The 21,233-nt window shown below is 44.3% G+C and overlaps 1 protein-coding gene across 2 annotated transcripts in view; it reads right to left on the reverse strand.

Moving 5' to 3' along the window:
- Positions 1-1,388: 1,388 nt before the first annotated feature.
- Positions 1,389-21,233, reverse strand: part of nsd1b (nuclear receptor binding SET domain protein 1b) — a 38,983-nt gene continuing 19,138 nt past the window's right edge. For both annotated transcript variants that reach the window (XM_050041439.1, XM_050041438.1), the window contains exons 10-24: positions 19,073-19,299; positions 16,282-16,419; positions 13,855-13,978; positions 13,282-13,482; positions 13,009-13,188; positions 12,258-12,414; positions 11,945-12,150; positions 11,741-11,853; positions 11,107-11,253; positions 9,952-10,074; positions 9,719-9,835; positions 8,852-8,993; positions 7,272-7,378; positions 6,791-6,992; positions 1,389-6,326 (exon numbers count right to left, since the gene is read on the reverse strand). In XM_050041439.1, the coding sequence (XP_049897396.1) occupies positions 5,611-6,326; positions 6,791-6,992; positions 7,272-7,378; positions 8,852-8,993; positions 9,719-9,835; positions 9,952-10,074; positions 11,107-11,253; positions 11,741-11,853; positions 11,945-12,150; positions 12,258-12,414; positions 13,009-13,188; positions 13,282-13,482; positions 13,855-13,978; positions 16,282-16,419; positions 19,073-19,299 (2,900 nt within the window). In that variant the 3' untranslated portion in view covers positions 1,389-5,610. The remainder of the gene's footprint in view (positions 6,327-6,790; positions 6,993-7,271; positions 7,379-8,851; positions 8,994-9,718; positions 9,836-9,951; positions 10,075-11,106; positions 11,254-11,740; positions 11,854-11,944; positions 12,151-12,257; positions 12,415-13,008; positions 13,189-13,281; positions 13,483-13,854; positions 13,979-16,281; positions 16,420-19,072; positions 19,300-21,233) is intronic.

Genomic DNA, 21,233 nt, shown 5'->3' on the forward strand with positions numbered 1-21,233 from the left:
CCAAATAATTTATGTTGAATATACCATGAAGAAAACAGGTAAGTTAATGCATTTTAAGATAATAAATAGATTTAACTATTCTTGCCCTTCACGTATGCTGACATTGTTATATATATTTAAGCATAGTAAAAAATTTGATTGGCCTATATAAATCAGCGACAAAAGCGCAACAATAGCGCTTCCACCGGAAGTGTCTACATGATTTTATTTTGAAGTTTATTGTGTCTAAATGATTTTATTTTGAAGTTTCTTGCATGCACTTCCCGGCCTGAGACTAGAGGCTGCACCGGAAGCGACCCCACACTGGAGGTCTGCAGCCAGACTCTCTTGTGTGGCATCATTCATGGCTCTGATGATGTCACTCATAATTAACACCCCCGCCCCTTTCACAGTTGGCTGAACTGGTTGATAACCAGCTTTGTAGTACCAGTTATCCAGATGGACGATTTGACGGGTTCGTCAAACCATATAACGAAAGAATATCCTGGGTAAGTTGAGCTGGCTTCGTAGCACAGGCCTCAGGTGTTTGTTTATGGAGATCACCATGTTGCATCTTCACGTTTCTACAGTAGCCCAGAATGGACAAACCAAACACTGGCTCCAGATTACCATGGTAAGAAGCCAGACTGCAATGTGCAGCGCTGGAGTTACACTGTTATGTAACATGCAACTGCTGTATTTAGTGTTTCTGGTGGTTTAAATCACCTGATCTGTTTGTTTAGAGATGAAGAGACTTCTGTGGGTAATTTGGCTTCAGGTGAAAACCTCCTGAACGTCTGGATCGTTTGTTATCGGAGAAAAAAAGGTGCATGTGTTGCACTAGCCGCCCGCAGCGACACGCCAAAGTCTGTTAGAAATGCATTGATTTATAATATGAAATGTGTTATTCGGAGTCATTATTATGATCAACTGTATACATATGTCTTTGAGAAATTCAATTTACTACGATTTCAGTCAAACTAACATGTTTACATGTATTTTAAAAGTCCGGTTTTAGTCCGACTGACACAATAAATTAATTTTGCTCTTATGTCATGTGAATCTACTGACTGTTATACAAACGGTCATTTTACAGGTGAAATATTCCTTTAAAACAAGTGGGAGGAGAAATCTGAGGAAACTTACCTGTGTTTTGTTTCATATTGTTAAAATCACTTCCCATCCTGGACACTGTCGGCAATGTCGTTCTCACCACCTCCGCCCTCCTGCTGCTGCAAAAACAAATCCATCGAGTCGTTTACAGGAAGTCTAAAACAAGTGGGATAAATAAAAAGTACAGAAAATCATGACTTACTTGGCTTTGGTGCAGTGTGACGACCTTTGTGGACTCTAAACACACGACTACACAGACGAAGAAAGAACGAGGCCGGTACGAAGCTCATTCCCTAACTTCTTTTTCTTATATATTTATATAGCAGTTGTTTGAACAGGTCAATGGTTGAGATCTAACAGGTCATAATTACACTGGAATGAAACATTGCTTGTTGGGCGACTGTAAAAAGGCATTAGTAGGGACACTTGGCTCTCACAGGCGCCAAACCATTCCTTAAAAATATCTCCAAAGAAATACACTCTAAGGCATTGGCAGATAACACACAGACAATATTAAGCTTGAAGACAGAGCAAAAAACACGTGGCAAGAACACATACTGAAGTGCAAGCATCATAGCAGGAGTCCGTTGTTTCAAGCATCCCATCGAAGACTTTAGTTTGAGTCGAGACGAGGAGGGAACCAGGAGCTAACACCCCCCTGACTCTCCACCTCCTCCTCTTCATCATCACTATTTGTGCGTCACTGAACAGTAGATAAATAATGACTACAGAGCACAGCATACACACTGAGGCTAACTATCTCTGCATTCAGACCACCAGGGTGAGACTGACTCTTTGTGACGGAGGATATGAGCCTCAGGAGCGTCCAACTCGTCTCCTTATAGAGCTGCTAAAGAACCTACGAGACAGCTTCAGCGTCCCATCCTGGTATCAACACTTTCTCTGAGGCATGAAGACTGTTCTCAGTCAAACACTGAATCCTCGTCCGTTTATTTTGGCGTAAAATTAAGAGAACTCGAGATGCCTGCTGTTGGCAGTATCGCTAGTTGTGTGAACTCTTGTTGAGGCTACACCAGGCAGCCAATCATGTGGCACTTTCAAGTTATCGTAGATGGTATGATCACCAGCACCGTCAAATGATCTGAGGCGTCAAGGAGAACTGGAGACTGAAACTGAGACCACAGGAAATGGAAGCAACTACTCCTGTGGACAATAAAATCCTTATTGTTGAACTGATTTCCAAAAAAACCCAAAGTGCTCTGACCACCAGTGGAGCTGGTTTTGTTTCATTCTGAGTAGGGCTGACACCTTCTGGTCGGTCGGTTTGTCGATACACTCTTATCCAATGTCATTGGTCATCGTTACTTTTGAAAGGCCGTGTGTCCACCAAAGTTTTTCTTTTTCTACTTTGAAAAGGCCAGGAACTCTTTTGAAAACGCCTGGCTGGAAGTGCAGTGGTTGATCAGATACGGAATACCCGCCAAAGTAAAAGCCTTGGCGCAATGTAGAGCCCTGCTCTGGATGAGGAACATAGGCAGAGAGGACGGACGTGCGGGTTTGTGTGTGTTCATTTCGACGGTTGGTCTTTCCAGTATTTGTCCTGCCCCTCCTTCACTGTGATTAGACAGCAAGTAACAAGTGACTAGGCTTCAGCGGTATCTGTTTTTCATTCCTTCCTGACATATCACTGGGGTGAACGATATAAAGCTGAGCTGCTGGTGATAAAAGTCACAGTAGCATGTACTGACATTGTCTGGCCAACAATGTGTTTTGAATACGCAGACTTAGACTTAGAAAAGTCTTGATGGGTTTAAATACTTATGTCCCAAAGAATAATGACAAGATAGGAAATAAGCGCCCCTCTTGCTCGAGAACTTGGTAAAACTTGTTGTGACTGCTTTTGTAGTTAGAAGAATTCATCTCATGAAAATTTATATGCGGTGATACTCCAAAACACGGGCAGAGGCATTCTAATTTACACTACTCCTGTAACGTTATCCCCACCACTTGCAATCTTTCTCAGCTCAGCTGCCTGTTCCCCCAGTAGACACTGACCTCTGGTGGTGTGAGCTGTGAACTACATCAGTTCAATCAGAGTTTGTAAGCCAGCTTTTGGCTGGCATCACATGTAGTTGTCTGGCAGATCAAAGTATCAGCGGCTAAATTGTCCAGTGGGAAATATGACAAATAAATAAATTAATTGATACTAATACTAATTAAATATATCAAATAGCCTAACACTGTGTGACCTATAAGATTTGTTGCCAAGCAACTTAAATATAAACATATAAAGACCAGATTTTCTTTGGAGCATATGCCTCATCCACGTCGGTCACGGTCTTCCCAGGCCACATTGCCTACATGAGCAGTGCGTGTGCAAGGCAGAACCTCTTGTTTTTTTTTCTCCCAGCGCCAGTGTGAACAAGTCAGAGCAGCCACACTGCTACCGTGAGCAGCGCTGTTCAGGTGCAGTGTGGCTGCTGCTCAGCTGTGGAACATCTTGAGAATAGGAATCTCGCCTATTTTCCATGGGTGACGTGCGCTGTTTTCAGCAAAAACAGAGTTTGAAAATGGTCTTTGATCATACTGACATTATACCACCTTTCACTACAGTTTTGATGTCTTCATTTGACACAACTAACTCAACGCTTCCTGTTTACGTTTCAAAATAAAAGTGCTCTAACAGCGTTTCTGTGGACGGAATCCCTTCATTTGTAAACACGAGGCTTTCTATTGTGAAATATTTGCAGGACTGTGTTGCTGATTATGCAGTTGCTTGCACAGCTCCAAAAACTGTAGAGTACTAGCTTTTAATAGTGGAAATACAGTAGTTACAGCAGTAACGCTGTCTGTGTAAACACTGTACGCTTGCAAGCCGCAGACGTTCAGTGAGAACGCTGTCAGGCATTGCTCAACACACTGCAAGTCTCCTCGTAGTTCAGACCAGAGATATGCTTCACTCCTCCACTGCAAGCCCGACAGTGAATAGCAGACTTGGTAATTTACAGTGATGCTTGGCTCATCAAGTCCTTTTCCTCCTCTGCCACTAAACCTGTGATTCGTCACTCTGTTCAACAGGCCACTTCTTCATTTAGCTTGTTTTCAGGTTATTTAATTCAAAGTGTTTTGTTGCTGTATAAATGTGGGCTGTTTATATGAATATTTAAAACATACAGTGTGTTTGACAGTTGTTCTCTGTGGCAGGAATTCTGGAATATTAACAGCTATATTGGCCTATATTTCAACTCCCAGCAACCAGAAAAAATGTCAAACTCAGTTCAGCACCCATTCATTCATTCATTCATTCATTCATTATCCATAACCACTTCTCCTGTAAGGGCCGCAGGGGGCTGGAGCCTATCCCGCTGACACTGGGTGAGAGGCAGGGTACACCCTGGACAGGTCACCAGACTATCGCAGGGCTGACACATAGAGACAGACAACCATTCACACTCACATTCACACCTACGGACAATTTAGAGTCACCAATTAACCTGCATGTCTTTGGACTGTGGAAGGAAGCTGGAGCACCTGGAGGAAACCCACGCTGACACAGGGAGAACATGCAAACTCTGCACAGAAGGGCCCCGGCGAACCCATAACTCTCTTAACCACTGCACCACCATGCCGCCCAGGCTCAGTGCCCACTGCAAAGGATTTAAAATATACACTAGCCTCATGAAAGAAACACTGTGGTGGACACCGACACCACCAGGTAGCAGCCAATTTACTTAATCTGTTCCCTCTCCTTGAAGAGTTGGTAGAATTTCAGTCGACCAAGATTTTCCGGCCCTGATTTGGAGCGACATCCAAGTTTAAAACACGACCCAAACTGAAGGTGATCCCTGCAGGGACAGAGAACTGATCTATTTATGGGAAAAATCAGGTATTTTGCAAACATGGCCACTGTCTGATTCAAATGTTACCAAGCTGAGGTCATTTACCGAAGACCGGAGAGTTCACCCCGCCCTGACAGGAAGTGCAGTCTTTTCTAGCACGAAACACCTACAGTACACACTGGCTCTGCAGAAACAGGAACTGTCTCCAATTACATGAAGCTTTTTTTTTTTTTTTTTTTTTTTTTTTTGCAGGTCAACTTGCTGAAATACTAGTGAGAAGAAATACTGAAACAAACCAGCAGGTGAGAAAACAAGTAGTGACGTGAAATATGTTTACAAATCCCAAGTTCTACGGTCTGTAGAAGTTCCAGATAATTTTCTTTGTCAGATCTCCCACATCAAGGTGCAGTCAGCGCCAGTGTGTGCAAAGTCACTGTGTCACCACACGAGGATGACTCATAGGACAAAACTAAATCAGTAATACCTGTCTGTGTATATATGAGTCTATACAGTATTTATGCTGTTTATTTATGGACAATTTATTTATGTGTTGATTTAGTTTTGTCCTAAAGAGCCCTCCGTACGTCCACCTGCTCGCTGGGTACAGTGACAGACTGGGCTGCGTGTGATTGGTTAATCTTCATTTGCGTCCCCGCTGTAGTGACTGCTTTTGTGTAGCAGTTAATCTGTTCCACTGTAAATAATAATCCACTGTGCGTCACTCTTCCTCCTCCTCCTCCTCTTCTTCCTCCTCCTCCTCCTCATCGTCCTCCTCTTCCTCCTCCTCCTCATCCTCTTTGATCTCCAGGTATTCCATCACCTCCTCTCCATCCTCTTCGTGAGGATCTGATTTCTGCCTACCCACCTCACCCTCTTCCTCTGACTCGTCCTCCACTTCCTCCAGCAGCTCCTCGTCCTCCTCATCCTCCTCTAAGACATCCCTCTCCTCCTCATATGAGGAGATGGGCGAGTAGTGTGGGAGGTCATACACCGGTGGGCTGCTGGGGGCATCTGAGCTGCTAGGGGGAGGCGAAGAGGCGGGCGCTGCGACGGGGATAGTGATGGGTACCGGTATGGAGAAAGCAGGAAGCGGCTCAGAGGTACATGTGCCGGCGCTGCTGCTGATCTCCTGGACCTTCCTGGCGGTCGGGATCTGACTGGTGTTGGCGTTAGGAGCAGCAGAGGGGATGATGGCCATGCCCAGCCCCGAGGTCAGGGCTCTGGGCTCGGGGGTGTACTCCCTGATCTCCCCTGGCTCCAGTGGTTCAGGCCCGCAGGGGTCGTGTTCGCTGCAGCACAGTTTGCCGTCCAGCTTGGAGATGAAGAGCAGGCCGTCGCGGTGCTGGCTGCAGTAGGAGCTGGGGCACATCTCGCAGAAGGACGCCGCATCCTTTCCACAGATGTCGCACTGGTGCCACGGACATTCCCAACGACCTGCGATAAATATAAAGACAAGAAAGCCAAAGAATGTGTAACATCAACTGTGACTGAAGATCTGACTTTGAAAGCTGATTTAAAGGGATAGTTAGTGGGGCTGCATGAGGTGCTTATCTGTAGTTAGTGCCGTGCAACAAGAACATCTAAAGCCCTATTTCCACCGAGCAGTCCTGTTCAGTTCAGTTTGGTACACTTATTTTCTGTGTCCACTGTAAAAGTTGTGGATGGTGCCAACAGAACCGTTCCTTACCGTCCCCATGTTCGGTCCCCCCTCTGTTGGGGTACCTAGCACACAGATCTGGTACTAAAAGGTGGAGCTGTGAACACTGCAGTCTGATTGGTCAGTAGAGGACGGTCACTCTGCTCAGGGCTGAGTTGTGTCTGGTTTGGGGGCTCATGTAACCCCTGTTCATACTGTGGCATATTAAGCGGGTTATTCTGTTAAAGGCGGAGCCACTGACCTGCAGGTCTCTTGGTGAGGTTGAGGCAGTCGGCGTGGTAAACTTTGGGGCAGCCGGGTCTCTTACAGGAAACCATCTGTCCTCCGTCTCCGCAGCTGAAACACTCGTCCTCTCGTTCTTTGGTCACCACCACCTTGTTCTTCCTCTTGCCATGGCCCCTCCTCTTCAGTTTACGACCTTTGTCTTCAGACGGAGGGTTGTTCTGGTTTGGAGACGAGAGGAGGTTTTAACGCTGCGTTTATTTAGACGACTACATGTTGTAGTCCTTCAATTACAGACTGAATTCAGCTCTTCAAAATAACTTGTAGCTCAGACAGCAGTGGACTGGAACTAAGTACATTTATTCAAGTACTGCACTAAACTTCAACGTACTTCACTTTACTATTTTCAGTGCGGTATTAAAGGCTCTTCTTCCCCTCTCTGACCTCAGATGTTGAATCAGATGAATCAGACAGAGTTGTATTTTGTTAGTGGCCCTCACCTTTGGCCTGACGCCCAGGAAGCCGCTGCAGTTTGGCGCTCCACACTTACAGACCGTCTTCCCGTTCCCCAAACACTCCAGATTATAGTTGAAGGTGAGCTCTGTGCCTGGTCACAAACACACAAATAAAGCTCAAATGTTTAAGCCTCATTTTAGCTTCAGTCAGTCAACTGTGTGACGCTCGATCAGATGCACTGTAGAGTTTGTTCTCATCACGTTACACTGAACTCACAAGAGGAGGGGACAGTTTCACGGCCAGTGTGGACAGGAGGACCAGTTACAATGACTAACTATCAATCTACACATCATGTGAGTACTGTAAAGCTCGAGTGCAGGACTTTTACTAATCGTCTGTGACATTCAAACCCTCGCGACACAAGGTCACATAAGTTTCCCTGGTTGTGATAGGCTGAATCAGCTCTCTTGTGTTCCGCAGTGTACAGATACAGTACTTAGTCACAGTGTGTAGCTGTGGTGTTGGGTTTCTGTGGTGACGTTTCTATGCAGACGCACCGGAAGTGATGCGTTTTATGTCAACCAGTCAGAGCTAACAGGGGGAGAGATTAAATTATTCATGTTACATCAGATTTGTTTTTGTTGTATTTTTCTGTTTGGCACTGATTTTCTTTTCTCAATGTTTCATCTGTATGTGCACATTTTCTTCTTTTTCTCAAAGTAAAAAAGAAAGTAAGAGGGGAGAGACCAGTAACGACGGAGCTGCAGATGGTGGAGGCTGTGGCAGAAAATCCTAAGAAACGTCCAAGAAAAGTTTCTGAAGTGGAGGCTCCAGATAAAAATAAACTCAGTGTTCATATGGGAGAATAAAGTTAAAAAAACACACAAGACAAGGGAGAGGGGGAGATTCAGAAAGCTCTCCTGCACACATACATCATCAACAGGCCTCGACAGTGTTTATGTAATTTCTCTTAAAGCCAGAGGGGGGAGACAAACGTTTGGCACTCCATCTTTTAGGGTGCTTTCAGACCTAGAGTCGCCTCCTTTGGTCTGAATCAGGGACTAATTTTGTCACAAAGTTGTATAATTGCCTAGAGTTGTTTCATGTTCTCACGGCAGCATTTACAAGCGGACCAGATCAAATGCCTTGTGCGAGAAAGCTGCTCTTGATTGGTCAGAATTTCCATGTGGGAAAAATCCAGGAAGTAAAGCAAACGTTGAAGAAGAGTACAGTTGCAAGATAAATGTGACACTTTCTAATGTCACAATGGAGGGACAACTACGCAGGTTGATTATAGCGCTGCTCATCGTGGACTATATTGCTGTCATTGTTCATTTTAGCGAACCATACAGTTTGAAAACGAGGCGCGGCTCCAACTAAAAAACAATGTTTTGATGCATTGGATGTGCTGAATGTGCATATTATTATTATTTGAATATTTATACATTTATCAAAAAATAAAAGCATCAAATATCTCCAAATAAAAATCATTAAACTGGTCATTTTTGATTGTTGACCAAACACTGAATTTAAAGGTTGATTTCAAGGACAGAGCCTGGATTCTTAAACCAGCTGATCACAGAGGTTATTATTAATGCTCAGCTCTGATCTTGAAGCAGCGTACCTGCAGTGATGTCAACAAGGGCGAACAGTCCCACCCGGGTGTCTCCGCTCACCGTCCACTTCTGCGTCTCACAGTTGGGTTGACAGCAGTGGTTCATGAAGCGAGCCTCGTTCCCCTTCGGCCCGGCATCGATGATTCGATCCTAACCCACAAACACAAACACAAACACAAACACACACACACACACACACACACACACACAGTATTTCTACATGATGTCCACAGCATACACAGAACGTCGATGTCTCTGCGAAGATCTGCCGAAAGTAGGTCCAAGGCTTTGGGCTTGTCTGGAGTTAGGCATGCAGAAGATCCTGAGAAGCCTCAATATGTGTGTGTGTGTGTGTGTGTGTGTGTGTGTGTGTGTTAGAATGGACAGTCAGGACGTTGAAGACACAGTAAATAAATATTATTTGTTAATTTTTATTTTTGCTAAATTGTCTTGTTTTGTAGGATAATGTGCAGTGTTCATACGCCCGATGCAAAGTGCCACACATTTCAGCAACAGACACCATTTGGTTATTGAAAAATGTGATTAACAATTTAAAATGGCTCATAATATACACTACATTTTTTTTAACAATATTAACCCTGACAGATTCAATTTAGACCTTTTTGTCAAGTGTTTTCTTACTTTCAGATGAGCTGACTAACCACATTTACCTCTGTTTGAACATCAGAGAAATTAGTTGTTAGGAACAGCCCTGGTTTTTAGTGTCAGTACGTACCGTAGTGTGAACCGAGGACACAGTTCCTGTTTAAACACACACGCACACGCACACGCACACGCACACACACACACACACACACACACACACACACACACGCACACGCACACGCACACAGAGTCTGGCTCCAGAGTTGTACCTTGTCCAGTGTCAGCATATAGAAGTTACAGATGTCGTTCTCCTGGGCATGTCTGATCCTGGACCTGCACTCCTCCTCATCAATCACCTCCCCGACGTACTCGCTCACAAACTGACCCTGAGATAATACAACACAACAAACATCCATTATTTAGCCCGACCCAGTCTCACTGATATCAGCTCTACAGTGGTACAGTAGTGCCAGTATTATTATTAATGACAGTATCCAGTTACCTTCTTGATGTCATGGACACAGCGGAGCCCCCAGCCTCGAGACAGCGTCCTAAAGATCTCCACCTGGCTGTACTGACGCTTGGTGAATGCCTGGTTGAGGCAGCGTTCACCCGCCGGACAAACCTGCAAACATTTTAGCGTCTTTGAGATCATTGTTTTGGTTTTACCGTCCACAGCTTCAACTGGTTTTGGTTCAGTTTCAGCGCTTTCATCAGGCTGTTTCAAGCTCCAAAATTCACTCATGTTCTGTCTGTCCTGTCTTTGTAGCTCCGTGTGTGGAACAGTTAAGGAGGTTTATAATGTTTGATGTGCCTGCCTGTGAACTGAATGAAGCCAGTTCAGACCAAAGATTTGTGACATTTTAGAACGCTGCAGAGAAGTGTGTCAGCGGTGTGAACTGGCCAGTCTGAGCGCGACTCAAGATGGCTGATGGTGTCACCTGACACTCAGCTGGTCAAATCACCGGTGGCTGGTTTTAAAGCATGTCACCTGTTTCAACAGCCAATCAGCTTGTAGTGAAGCCCGCTGGTCAAGTCAAAATGACCGCAGCCGGCTTGCTGCAGCAGGTGCTCCATCCCCACCGAGCCCTCTGTTTCTGTCCTCACGGTGTGCCGGTGTTGCACAGTGGGTCGCTGCTGCTGCTGGCTGTATGTGCTTATGCCCCGCCCACACACACATTCTCATTGACTGATGAATTGGCGCTGGTTATATTATTGTGCCGTATTGATTATGAATACAGTCCATCTGATGCTGGTTTTGTTTTATCACTGTAGCCAGTATCTCACTATCACCATCCTCATTCAGATTTTAAAAAGCTACAAATTATATTCAGCCATAATATAAGTCTGAAAAGCTGCAAATCACAACGGAAGAACAGAGAGTTGTTGACTAGAGATGATACACCGTCTCATCTATCTGACTTGGTGTGAACCAGCAGGTTTTTAGAGCGTTGTAGAACGGCACGTTGCAGGTAGTCGCATGTTTCAACTTGTCTTGTTGCAAATTTTGGTCTGAACTGGGGTGTTAACTTCTCCGTGCAGTTCTTACATTTTTGAGCTGTGGGGAACCAAGACACAAGGCTTCATTTGCTCTTGATTTTTGAACGTCACTTAACATGGAACAATTAACATGAGTGTGGTGGAGGTGTTTCTGTACCTGTGGGTGACATTCGTACAGCAGCATGCGGTTGATGCACTCTGAGTCCATCCCACACGGGCTCTCATCTGTCGCCTTACAGTTGCAGCGCGGGATCTCTGATAGGTCGGCCGTAAATATCTGAACCTTTCCTATTGGTCGATTCACCTGAATGAATCAGAAAAAAAACATGAACACTATTACAACAATTAATATTACATGGATGAGAGTATGCAGACCGAGTAACAATATCGATGTGGGCCTCAAAGGACAATGTACTGTCCAGGATGACACCCAGACGCTGAACCTGAGGGGACGGACAGACTTTGGAGTTGTCAGTGGTCAGAGATAAACTGTGCACATTAGCTAAGGAAAATTTAGTACCTACAAGGAGAACCTCAGTCTTATCACTGTGAAGGTTGAGGAAGTTGTACAAGAACCAAGATTTAGTATCCAATAAGCAGTCAGACAGGGAAGTGGGTGAAAAAGTGGAAGTAGGCTTGGTGGATAGATAGAGTTGGGTGTCATCGGCGTAGAAGTGGAGTTAACGATAATAAAAGATTAAGTCACCACTGATTCACTTTTTAAGACACCTGGAGGATCAATGAAGCATTTTCAGAGTTCAGAAAGACAAAGTAAGACCACAAGTCTGAACCTTGATATGTTTGTAGGGCGGAGGCTTCCTGTCATTCTTCCTGTCCTCCTGAAGCTGCCGAAGCTCCTTTTCCGCCTGCAGCTCACGAAATCGAACAGCCGCCTCCTCCAAAGCTGAGGAGGAAGATCAACAGTCACAGAATCGGTCATCCTCGCAGGTACAAACTGAAGACACAACCAACATCTGCCTGAACACGCAGGATACCTTTCTTGTAGGTGGCATCGACACCTTTCCCCATCTTCTCTTTGCTGTTGGCGTCCACGTCCATATAAGGGAAGACCCTGGCCTGGTAGGTCCACAGGTAGTCGTTGGAGCCGAAGAAGTGGACGGGAAACTCCCCGACGTCGTGCCTCATACGCTGGATGTTCTCTGGGATTGTTTTGGGATGGCTGACCTCTGCTGGCCACCACCTTTACGGAGCAAGAGAGGACGAAACACAAAAGGCACAGGCAAATAAAATATCCTAAAATATCTTACTGTAACATAAATCTAATTTAGTTTAAAAGAGAAAACTGACCTGTAACGGCCAACCTTCACCCAGAGGATGTCCTTGTAGTGAGGTTTCTTCCCAGCCTTGCAGTCGTTGCAGTACCAGCTGCCTTTAGGCATTTCCATGTTCAGACACTCCCGGTGGAACGCAGCAGGACAAGACTCACAGCACAGCAGACTGCCACCTGCAGGAAGGAAGGAGGAACTGCACTGTTTTCACTGTTTTAAGGTGCGCATGTGAACGTTTGCTAGCTACTGTTTGGCCAGAGCTACACTGAAGTTACACGTAGGTTTTTGGTCCTGTGTCCTGAGTTTATTTGCTCTCTTGCTGAGAGTTAGATGAAAGGATTAATACCACTCTCGTGACTGTACTATAGGAAGCAACAGCCAGCAGCTGGTTAGCTTAACTTAGCACAAAGACTGGAAACTGCAGGAAACAGCCTGGCAATGTTCGCAGTAACAAAATCTGCCTACAAGCACCTCTAATTTATTGACATATGTGTAAGTATGAATGAAACCTGAAGTGTAGAAATGACAAATCAATTCAAACAAAAAATCAATAAGTTACAGGAGGTTATGTGCAGGCAACTAGATCCTGCTACTGCTAAGCTAAGTTAGCAGTGGCTTTAAATGTCCTGGACAGACATGAGACTGCTATAAATCCTTTCATGTAACTCCTAGCAAAAAAGTGAATAAGCGTAGTTCCCCAAATGTCTGACTTTTCCTTTAAACTACTGGCTTCAGGCTGAAAGTTTCAGCTGTCAAAGTCAAAGTCGTACCTTCAGTGCAGACGAAACACCAGCTGACGTTGACGTGTTCGTGGTTCTTGACGCCGCGGCGGGGGGTGAAGTGGTTAGGGCAGATGATGCTGTTGTTGGACAGGATGACGCTGCCTGCTGCCATGCACAGGTCTGTAGCGTGATAGGCTACCGGGCAGCGCACACATCGAACCAGGCGACCTATGGAAAAACAAATGGGCAGTCAGTGTGTGGACGGCGCACCAAATAACACAGGTAATTACGATGAAATGATCTGAGCGTCCCCTGGTTGACCTTTAGAGATGGACGAGCTGTTGGGGTTGGTGATGAAGCAGGTGAGACAGACGTGGATGGAGCAGCGGAAGCCTCGGTTCACAGGCGCGGTTGGGGCGTAGTTGGCGATACACTCCCCGTGGTAAAACTTCCCACACACAGGAATCATACAACGCCGCACGTCCTCACTGCGCTTCTTACAGACGAAGCACGTGTGGATGCCTGAGGAAAAAATAATAATTTTCACCTTTTGAACCTTTAGAGGAGCAAGTTAACATCTATCAGATATACTTTTGAAATTTATATTTATATCAAGGGAACTATTATAACACAAATACACCCAATAACCAACCTGCTGACCACTAAGCCTTGTAAATCATACAAACAATAAACTGGAGTCTTGTTATTTGTAAAGTTTATGTTAATGTACTACAATTACAATTGGAGGAGCTCAGCAGGGTTTTTGTTGATGCTTAGAGACGCTGCTGGCTCTCTCTGATTGGCTGGTTTTTCCCAGGCTGTTTACTTAAACAGTATATTTATTTAATTCAGTTGGAGGCCTTTTTCAGAGAATACTTATAGACACAGATGTACCTGATTTGCACTCCGGACAGACAAACTTCCCTTTAGGGGCCTCGGCCAGAGAGATGCAGGGCAGGTGGAAGGCTCCACAGCACTGACCCTCACACAGCAGCAGCTCCCCCGTCTTCTCACACACCTGGACAGAAAACACACCATACTTTAAAGACCAAATACGATAAGAGTAATTCAAAGTCTGGGTTGGGAGAGAGTTACTGCCTCAAGCGAAGGAGTTCAAGGTCTTGTTCACGATCGAGGGTAGTATGGTTATGCGGGTGCTGCACCGCACCATCATAGTTAAAAGGTAGCTCAGTCAAAGGCGAAGCTTTCGATTTCCTGGTCCGACCACGTCCCAACCATCACCTATGGTCATGAGCTTTGGGTAGAGACTGAAAGAACAAGATTGTGGATACAAGCAGCCAAAATGAGTTTCCTGCATGGGGTGGCTGGGCTCAGCCTTAGATATAGGGGGAGGAGCTTGGACATCTGGAGGGAGCTCGGAATAGAGCTGCTGCTCCTTTGAATTGAAAGGGATCAGTTGAGGTGGTTCGGGCATTTGATCAGGATCCTCCTGGACGCCTCTTTTTAGAGATGTTCCAGGCACGTCCCACTGGTAGGAGGCCCCGGGCAGACCCAGAACACACTGGAGGGATTACATATCTCATCTGGCCTGGGAACTCTTCAAGATCCCCCAGCAGAAGCTGGAAAGCGTTGCTGGTGAGAGGGATGTCTGGGGTGCTTTGCTTGGCCTGCTGCCCCTGCAACCTGGCCCCGGATAAGCGGATGAAAATGGATGGATGATTCAAAGTAGCTGTGAATATAGTCAAGTGTTTTAGATGTCTACTTTCTGTGTAGTCTGATGGTTTTAGGGTGGGACTGTTGTTGGGGATCCACAGACTGATACAAAATACGTACTTAGGGCCACTGTCATCTTACAAACCTTACCTGTGGGGCAACTGTGTCACTTATGTTGATAAAATGGGAGAATATATTTTGGTGTGTTTAGTAACAAACTGTATTTTCCTCTTGCAGGCCGGTTGGAACTTAAACAGTAATGTCCCATAGTCTGTAGAGAGTGGTCTGCTACGTTCAGACATGTAGCTACAATGGCAGGAAGCAGCAGGAAGTCAGTTATTTTAAATGGACGCCTGCAGAGATGTAGAGGTTTCACTTGGTGCAATTATCCCTGCAGTGTGACATGTTGTCATAACAAGAAACTTGTGTACTTTCTAATGAGACAAGTTATCCAGTCGGTGCTTGAGGAGAAGACATAGCTGACAGTGGAGGCAAGAAATGGCAACATGACTGTTCTTTAGTTTATCTTTTTGCAAATATTAAAAAATAATGTAAAAAAAAAGAGATGCAAGGTGGAGATCAGATAGCAGAGGCCAAAACTGCACAGAGAAGTCACAGCCTCCGTCACTGACAATCACTGATCTAATCTGACATCTCACACAATAATTACCCATAATTACCCCAGACATAAAACATAAACTACAATTACAGCCTTGTGGTTATGTGCCTTCACACACCTGTCAAATTGCAATTTCCATCCATGTCAGTGAAAACATGGATGTTTCACACACAGAAGATCTATACAATCAGCACAGTTTCAAGATTAGAGTCACCAATTCAGTATCTGACCAAATGTCTCCCCTTCTGTTCCTGAGATATGACGTTAAAACGTGATGATGTCACAGTCAAGCTGACCTTTGACCTTTTGGATAGAAAATGTCATCACTTCATTATTTTATCCTGTTAGACATCTGTGTGACGTTTTGTCATAATTAGCAAATTAATTATAGTGAGGTCACACTCACCTTGACATTTGACCACCAAATTCTAATCAATTAATTTAGTCCAACTGAACATTTGTGCCCAAGTTGAAGAAATTCCTTGAAGGTGTTCTTGAGATACTACATTCACAATTTTACTAAAAGAAGGAAATCACCTGTTGATTTATATATATAGATCCCAGGGGACATTTTTTGTATTTGGGAGCTGTTTAAATGTGTCATTTGTGGTAGATTTTATTTATATTGTAACAGAATCTGAATCTCACTCTGAGTTACTGTTGTTCACAAACTAACGAAATGAGAGATCATTTTAGTTTTTACTGAATATTTGAAGCAAACTGTAAAACTAGATCACAATTCTATGTTCTTTAATCAATAATACATTTTTTTTTATACTAATATCATTAGCACAAAAATACCCTGAGATATCATGATATTATTTTAGGGCCATATCGCCCGCTCCTAACACCAAGAAACTTCTGTGGTAGATTAAGAAAAGTTCTGAAAAAGAAAAACCTGGTGTGCAGTCATGACAAAAATATGTCCTTATAACATGAAAACTATCTAACAGATATTTTAATGTTCCCTTGTCACCTGAGCACCTGGTTATCCAGTGAGGTAGTGACAACACACACCCAACGCTCACCTGACATATATTCTCCTTCATGGAGGCAGGACCTCCTCGGTCCCCGATGATCTTCCTCGAGGGTAAAAGTGGATCATCGCACAGCAACAAGTCGTCCTTCATGGAGGAGAAGCTGTGATCCAAGCCGGACAGGTCACCCTTCAGAGACAACGGAAGAATTCATAAATCAGAGCCTGAAAGTTATTCAGGAAGCTTCCTACAGTTACAGAAGTTACAGTTTAACAACACTCACAGCCACAAAGTACAAATTATCTTTGATGTGTACAGATATGTAGCAGAGAAGCCGGACTTGCTCCAACGGTCCGCTGGAAAAGTGAAGATCAAGGACGTGGTGACGCGGCCCTGCCACGGCAGCCGCCCGTGGGCAAACAAATCAGTCTCCAGCGTGCCGCTGTCCAGCAACCTCGAATCTGTAAAGGAGGGGGGGCGGACACGACTCGCGGCAGTATTTTGAATTTGAGTGCAGTAACCGTTTTGGCCACATTCTTACATACGGCGCCTGTAAATATTTGGCTGGATTTAGATCATCTGGACTAATGTCAGCGCGTTGCTGCAGCGTCATAGGTTCAATTCCGACCCATGTCCCTTTGCTGCATGTCATCCCTTCTCTGTCCCCCTTTCACACTAACATTGCCCTACCAAACAAAGGCTAAAAAAAAGCCCCCCCCCCCGAAAAATTTAAAAAAGGTCAGCATTAATGGCACCACGAGGAGCATTGCTTTCTAACAATGGCCTCTAGTTTCGCAGACCGGGCAAGACACAGCGCACCTGCGCTTCGCCAACTGGGTGTGGCCAGGTGGATTTTGCAAGTTTGGCACACCGTGCGCGCTGACGCAGCTACTCGTCTTTCCCACCTCCGTCCCTCCTACCTGCGCAAGTCGGAAAGAGGGATGAGAGAAGGCGTGGAGTGGGTTTTACACACATCACACCAATCAAATGAGCCCCTCTCCTCGCCCTTAAATGCACCGCGCGAAGGCGTAATGAGAGTTTACTCAATTCGCCATGGCAGAAGAGAGCAGCAGCGTCAGACGGCCAAACTTCTCCGAGGAGGAAACTGATGTTTTGGTCCGGGAGGTCCAAGCTCGCAGTGTCCGAATATACGGAACTGCGAGCAGACCTCCACGGGCTGATGATGCAAAGGTAGCCTGGGAGGAGGTCACCACAATTGTAAATCAATGTTGCGTTTCTCTCGTGCGCGCGCGCTCTCTCTTTCTCTCTCGCAGTCTCACTCTGTTTCTTTTCTTTTGACTTTTCTAAGATGACAGATGCTGAATATATACTCCCTATCTGATGCTGTGGCTGTTTGTGGTTGGCTGAGAGGGATGTGAACTCATTAGTTTGCAGCTGTGTTAATCAAATCAGGTTGGGTTTCCATTACGCGTGCCAAACGTGCCAAACGGTGCCAATCCCCTTTGATCTGACATCAGATGTGACGGGACAGTCGATATAGAGATACATTTATGTGCTGATTGCAGATAGTTGCATTGAATAGTGTTTTTTTGGGTATTTATTGTATCGTTAATGTGTCTGATATTCTGGAGACCTGCCTGTGAGGTTTTGGTGACGTGTGCGCACTGTCCGCCGGTCAGCCAAACTTCGGCTGACAGTAGACCTGGTTTCAGCTGGCGAGCTTTTAGCGCACCTTCGGTAAAGCCTTTAGGCACGGAACTGTCACTGCGCCAAGCTGGATCTGTCAACACCTCCCCCTGTTGCGCCGCCACACCCATCTCAGCGCACCTCGGTCCAAACTACCAAACTAAGCACGCCTCGGGTTGCGCTGCTCGAAACTAGCTCTGTGCGGGGTTCGCCACCCTGGGAAACTAGAGCCCGATGTGTTGTTTGAGTACACCACTAAAACAACAACAAATGCAGCAGTTGTTTTACACATCTTAATCATCAAATATCCCCTCAGGAGGGCTGTTGGATTTTTAATCTTCTCTCCCACCTCTCAACTACTCCTCCTGTTAATTCATTCACCTTTAAAGATGGAGAAAGTATATGATTTCAGTGTTGGGAAATCCACTGCAACAATATAAACATATACGTCTTAAATTTGGCTCCACTTCAGGGAATTTTATACAAATGAACGAATAACTAATTGAACATTCAGCTTGTTTTTCAATAACTACAAACTCAGTGGTGGAGAAACGATCTGTGAGCAGGATTTAAATTTGATACATTACTGCAAAAATGATTCTATGTGAGCTGTTGTTTCCCTGCTGGGAAGTTGCTCCCTTTTGCCCGTAAAAAAAAAAAGATTGAATCTTTATTAAATCATCTCTTTTAATTGTCATTAACATATCTTTCCTCCCACTGAACGTGCTCTTTCTCTGTTTGAACACTGTCTCCTGGCGCCTGCTGACAGACTAGGACACCTCTGGAGCTCTCCTAAATATCGGCCCAGATAAGATTCATTTCCTAAATTAAGTTGATGATGCAGGAAAACCACCGCTTCACCCAGCGCACTTCTGGCAAGATGCTAGAAATAGTCCAGACTGTTAGAAAAGATTTCCGCACACTTACATCTACGCAATGTTTCACTTTACTGTGAAACTTCATCAGCTCTGATGAGGGTGTAAATTAAGCTGATAAAATCTTTTAATTCAAGACTTAAAATAGGAGCGAATATGCATCACTGATAAATATGAGTCCTGAAATCAAATTTAGCAACTTAAGAAAAGAGCAAGTGGAAAAGCACAGTGTGCAAAGTGACAGTAAATCATTCACTTTAATGTTACAAAGTTCCTTCAGTGTGCAGAATGAACAGAGGAACAAAAGTAAGACAACTGACCTCTGACTCTGCTGTGTCCTTTTTGTCCTCTGCTTGAGGAGCATCTATGCCTTCTGACGCCGTCTCCACTGGGGCAGGTTCGGGCGGGTTTGGCGCTGGAGTGGAAGGTGCAGGAGAGGTGGGAGGGGGATCTTTGGGCGCACAGGTGGAAGCTTCTGTGGGTGTCGGTGCGGAGCTGGCTGCTGTGAGCTGCTTAATCTTTGATTTAAAAGATGGCGGTCCAGAATCTGGGTGTAACAAAGATGTGTTAGTTACAAGACAGATGTGTTAGTTACCATATTTAAGCAGTGTTCATCACAATTATTAATTTAAGTCACAACACTGCAATACAATTTCAGTGTTAAACAATTTATTCTGATTAAGAATCTGGATTATTTTAAATCCTATTTGCCTTATGAGTAACATTTAACTCTTTCAAGGGGTATTTTGTGTCTTTTATATAATGTAACAATGAAGGAAGTTCATATTAAATGTGGCCAACGTTTTAAATAACGATGTTAAAGTGTGCAAAAGTAATCCTTTAGGCAGAAACCTCAGACTGTTCACAACACTGTTTCCAACAGTTTTTCTACTCTGGCTACAGTATGATGTCATGGTGTGCTGGATTTAGTATTTACATTATGTAGCCTACACTGCTACATGTAGCTACAACATAAGGGAAATATGTCATCTTGATTGCTGACGTACATTTCTTCCCAATTTTGTTCGGAACATGTCCAGTTACGTTAGGAAGCTTTTATTGGTCAGTTTTTACAGATAAAAGTGCCACTATTCTCCGTTACAGTCATTCCTCTGCTGGAAGTACAGTGCTACATGTAGCTACGGACTAACGTCAGGGAAACATGTAATCTTGGTTGCTGAAGTTGTCAGTTTTTCAGATTATATTCCTGCTGGAACATGTTTAGAAGCTTTCATTGGGGATTTGTCATGGTAGAAAGGTCCACTATTCTCCATTACAGTCATTCCTTGGCTGAAAGTACACTGCAACATGTAGCTACATACTAACGTCTGGGAAACATGTAAACCTGTTTCTGATGTTGTCAGTTTCTCCCTGATTTCATATCATATTCCTGTTGGAACACATTTGGTTATTAAGATTTTGGTTTAGAAGCTTTTATTGGGGATTTTTCTTGGTAGAAAGTGCCACTGTTGTTATTTACAGGGTACACTGCTACATGTGGCAACATGCTAACATCAGGGAAACATGTAATCCTGGTTGCTAATGTTGTACATTTCTCCCTGATTTCAGATCATACTCCTGCTGGAGCATGTTCGGTTGTCAAGATTTTGGTTTGGAAACTTTTATTGGGGATTTTCCTTGGAAGATTTTCCATTACAGGCATCCCCCTGCTGAAAGTACACTGCTACATGTAGCTATATGCTAATGTCTGAGAAACACATAATCTGGGTTTCTGATGTTGTAAATTCTACCCAATTTCTGCTAAACATGTCTTCTAGTTGTGTTTAGAAGCTTGTCTTGGTGAGTTTTTACAGATAAAAGTGTCACTGTTCTCTGTTACAGTCATTCACCGGCTGCAAATGCACTGCTTACATGCATGTAGCAACATGCTAACGTCAGGAAACATGTCATCTTGGTTGGTGATGCTGTAAATGTTTCCCTGATCTGATTTCAGATCATATTCCTGCTCGAACAAGTTTGATTGTTAACGTTTTGGTTTAGGAGCTTTTATTGGGGATTGTTTTTTGGTAGAAAGTGCCACTGTTCTCTGTTATAGCTTTTCCCCAGCTTAAGGTACACTGCTACATGTAGCTACACGCTAATGTCAGGGAAACATGTAATCTTGGTTGCTGAAGTTGTCAATTTCACTCCAGTTTAAGATTATATTCCTGCATTTCCAGTTGGGTTTAAAAGCTTTTAGTAGTGACTTTTTCATGGTAGAAAGTCCCACTATTCTCCTTACAGTCATTCTTTGGCTGAAAGTACAGTGCTACATGTAGCTACATGCTTACATCAGGGAAACATGTCAACTTGGTCGCCCATGTTGTTAATTTCTTCCCGATTTTGGTTGGAACATGTGTGGCTGTGTTTAGAAGCTTTTACTGGTGATCTTTCACAATATAAAGTGCTGAATTCTCCACTCTTTAATTTTCTGAAGTTAGCCAAACTCCAAGGGAAATCATTTTCACACAAAATGTACAC

The sequence above is a fragment of the Epinephelus moara genome, chromosome 3 (assembly GCF_006386435.1).
Source record: "Epinephelus moara isolate mb chromosome 3, YSFRI_EMoa_1.0, whole genome shotgun sequence".
NCBI classification, from domain to species: Eukaryota; Metazoa; Chordata; class Actinopteri; order Perciformes; family Serranidae; genus Epinephelus; species Epinephelus moara.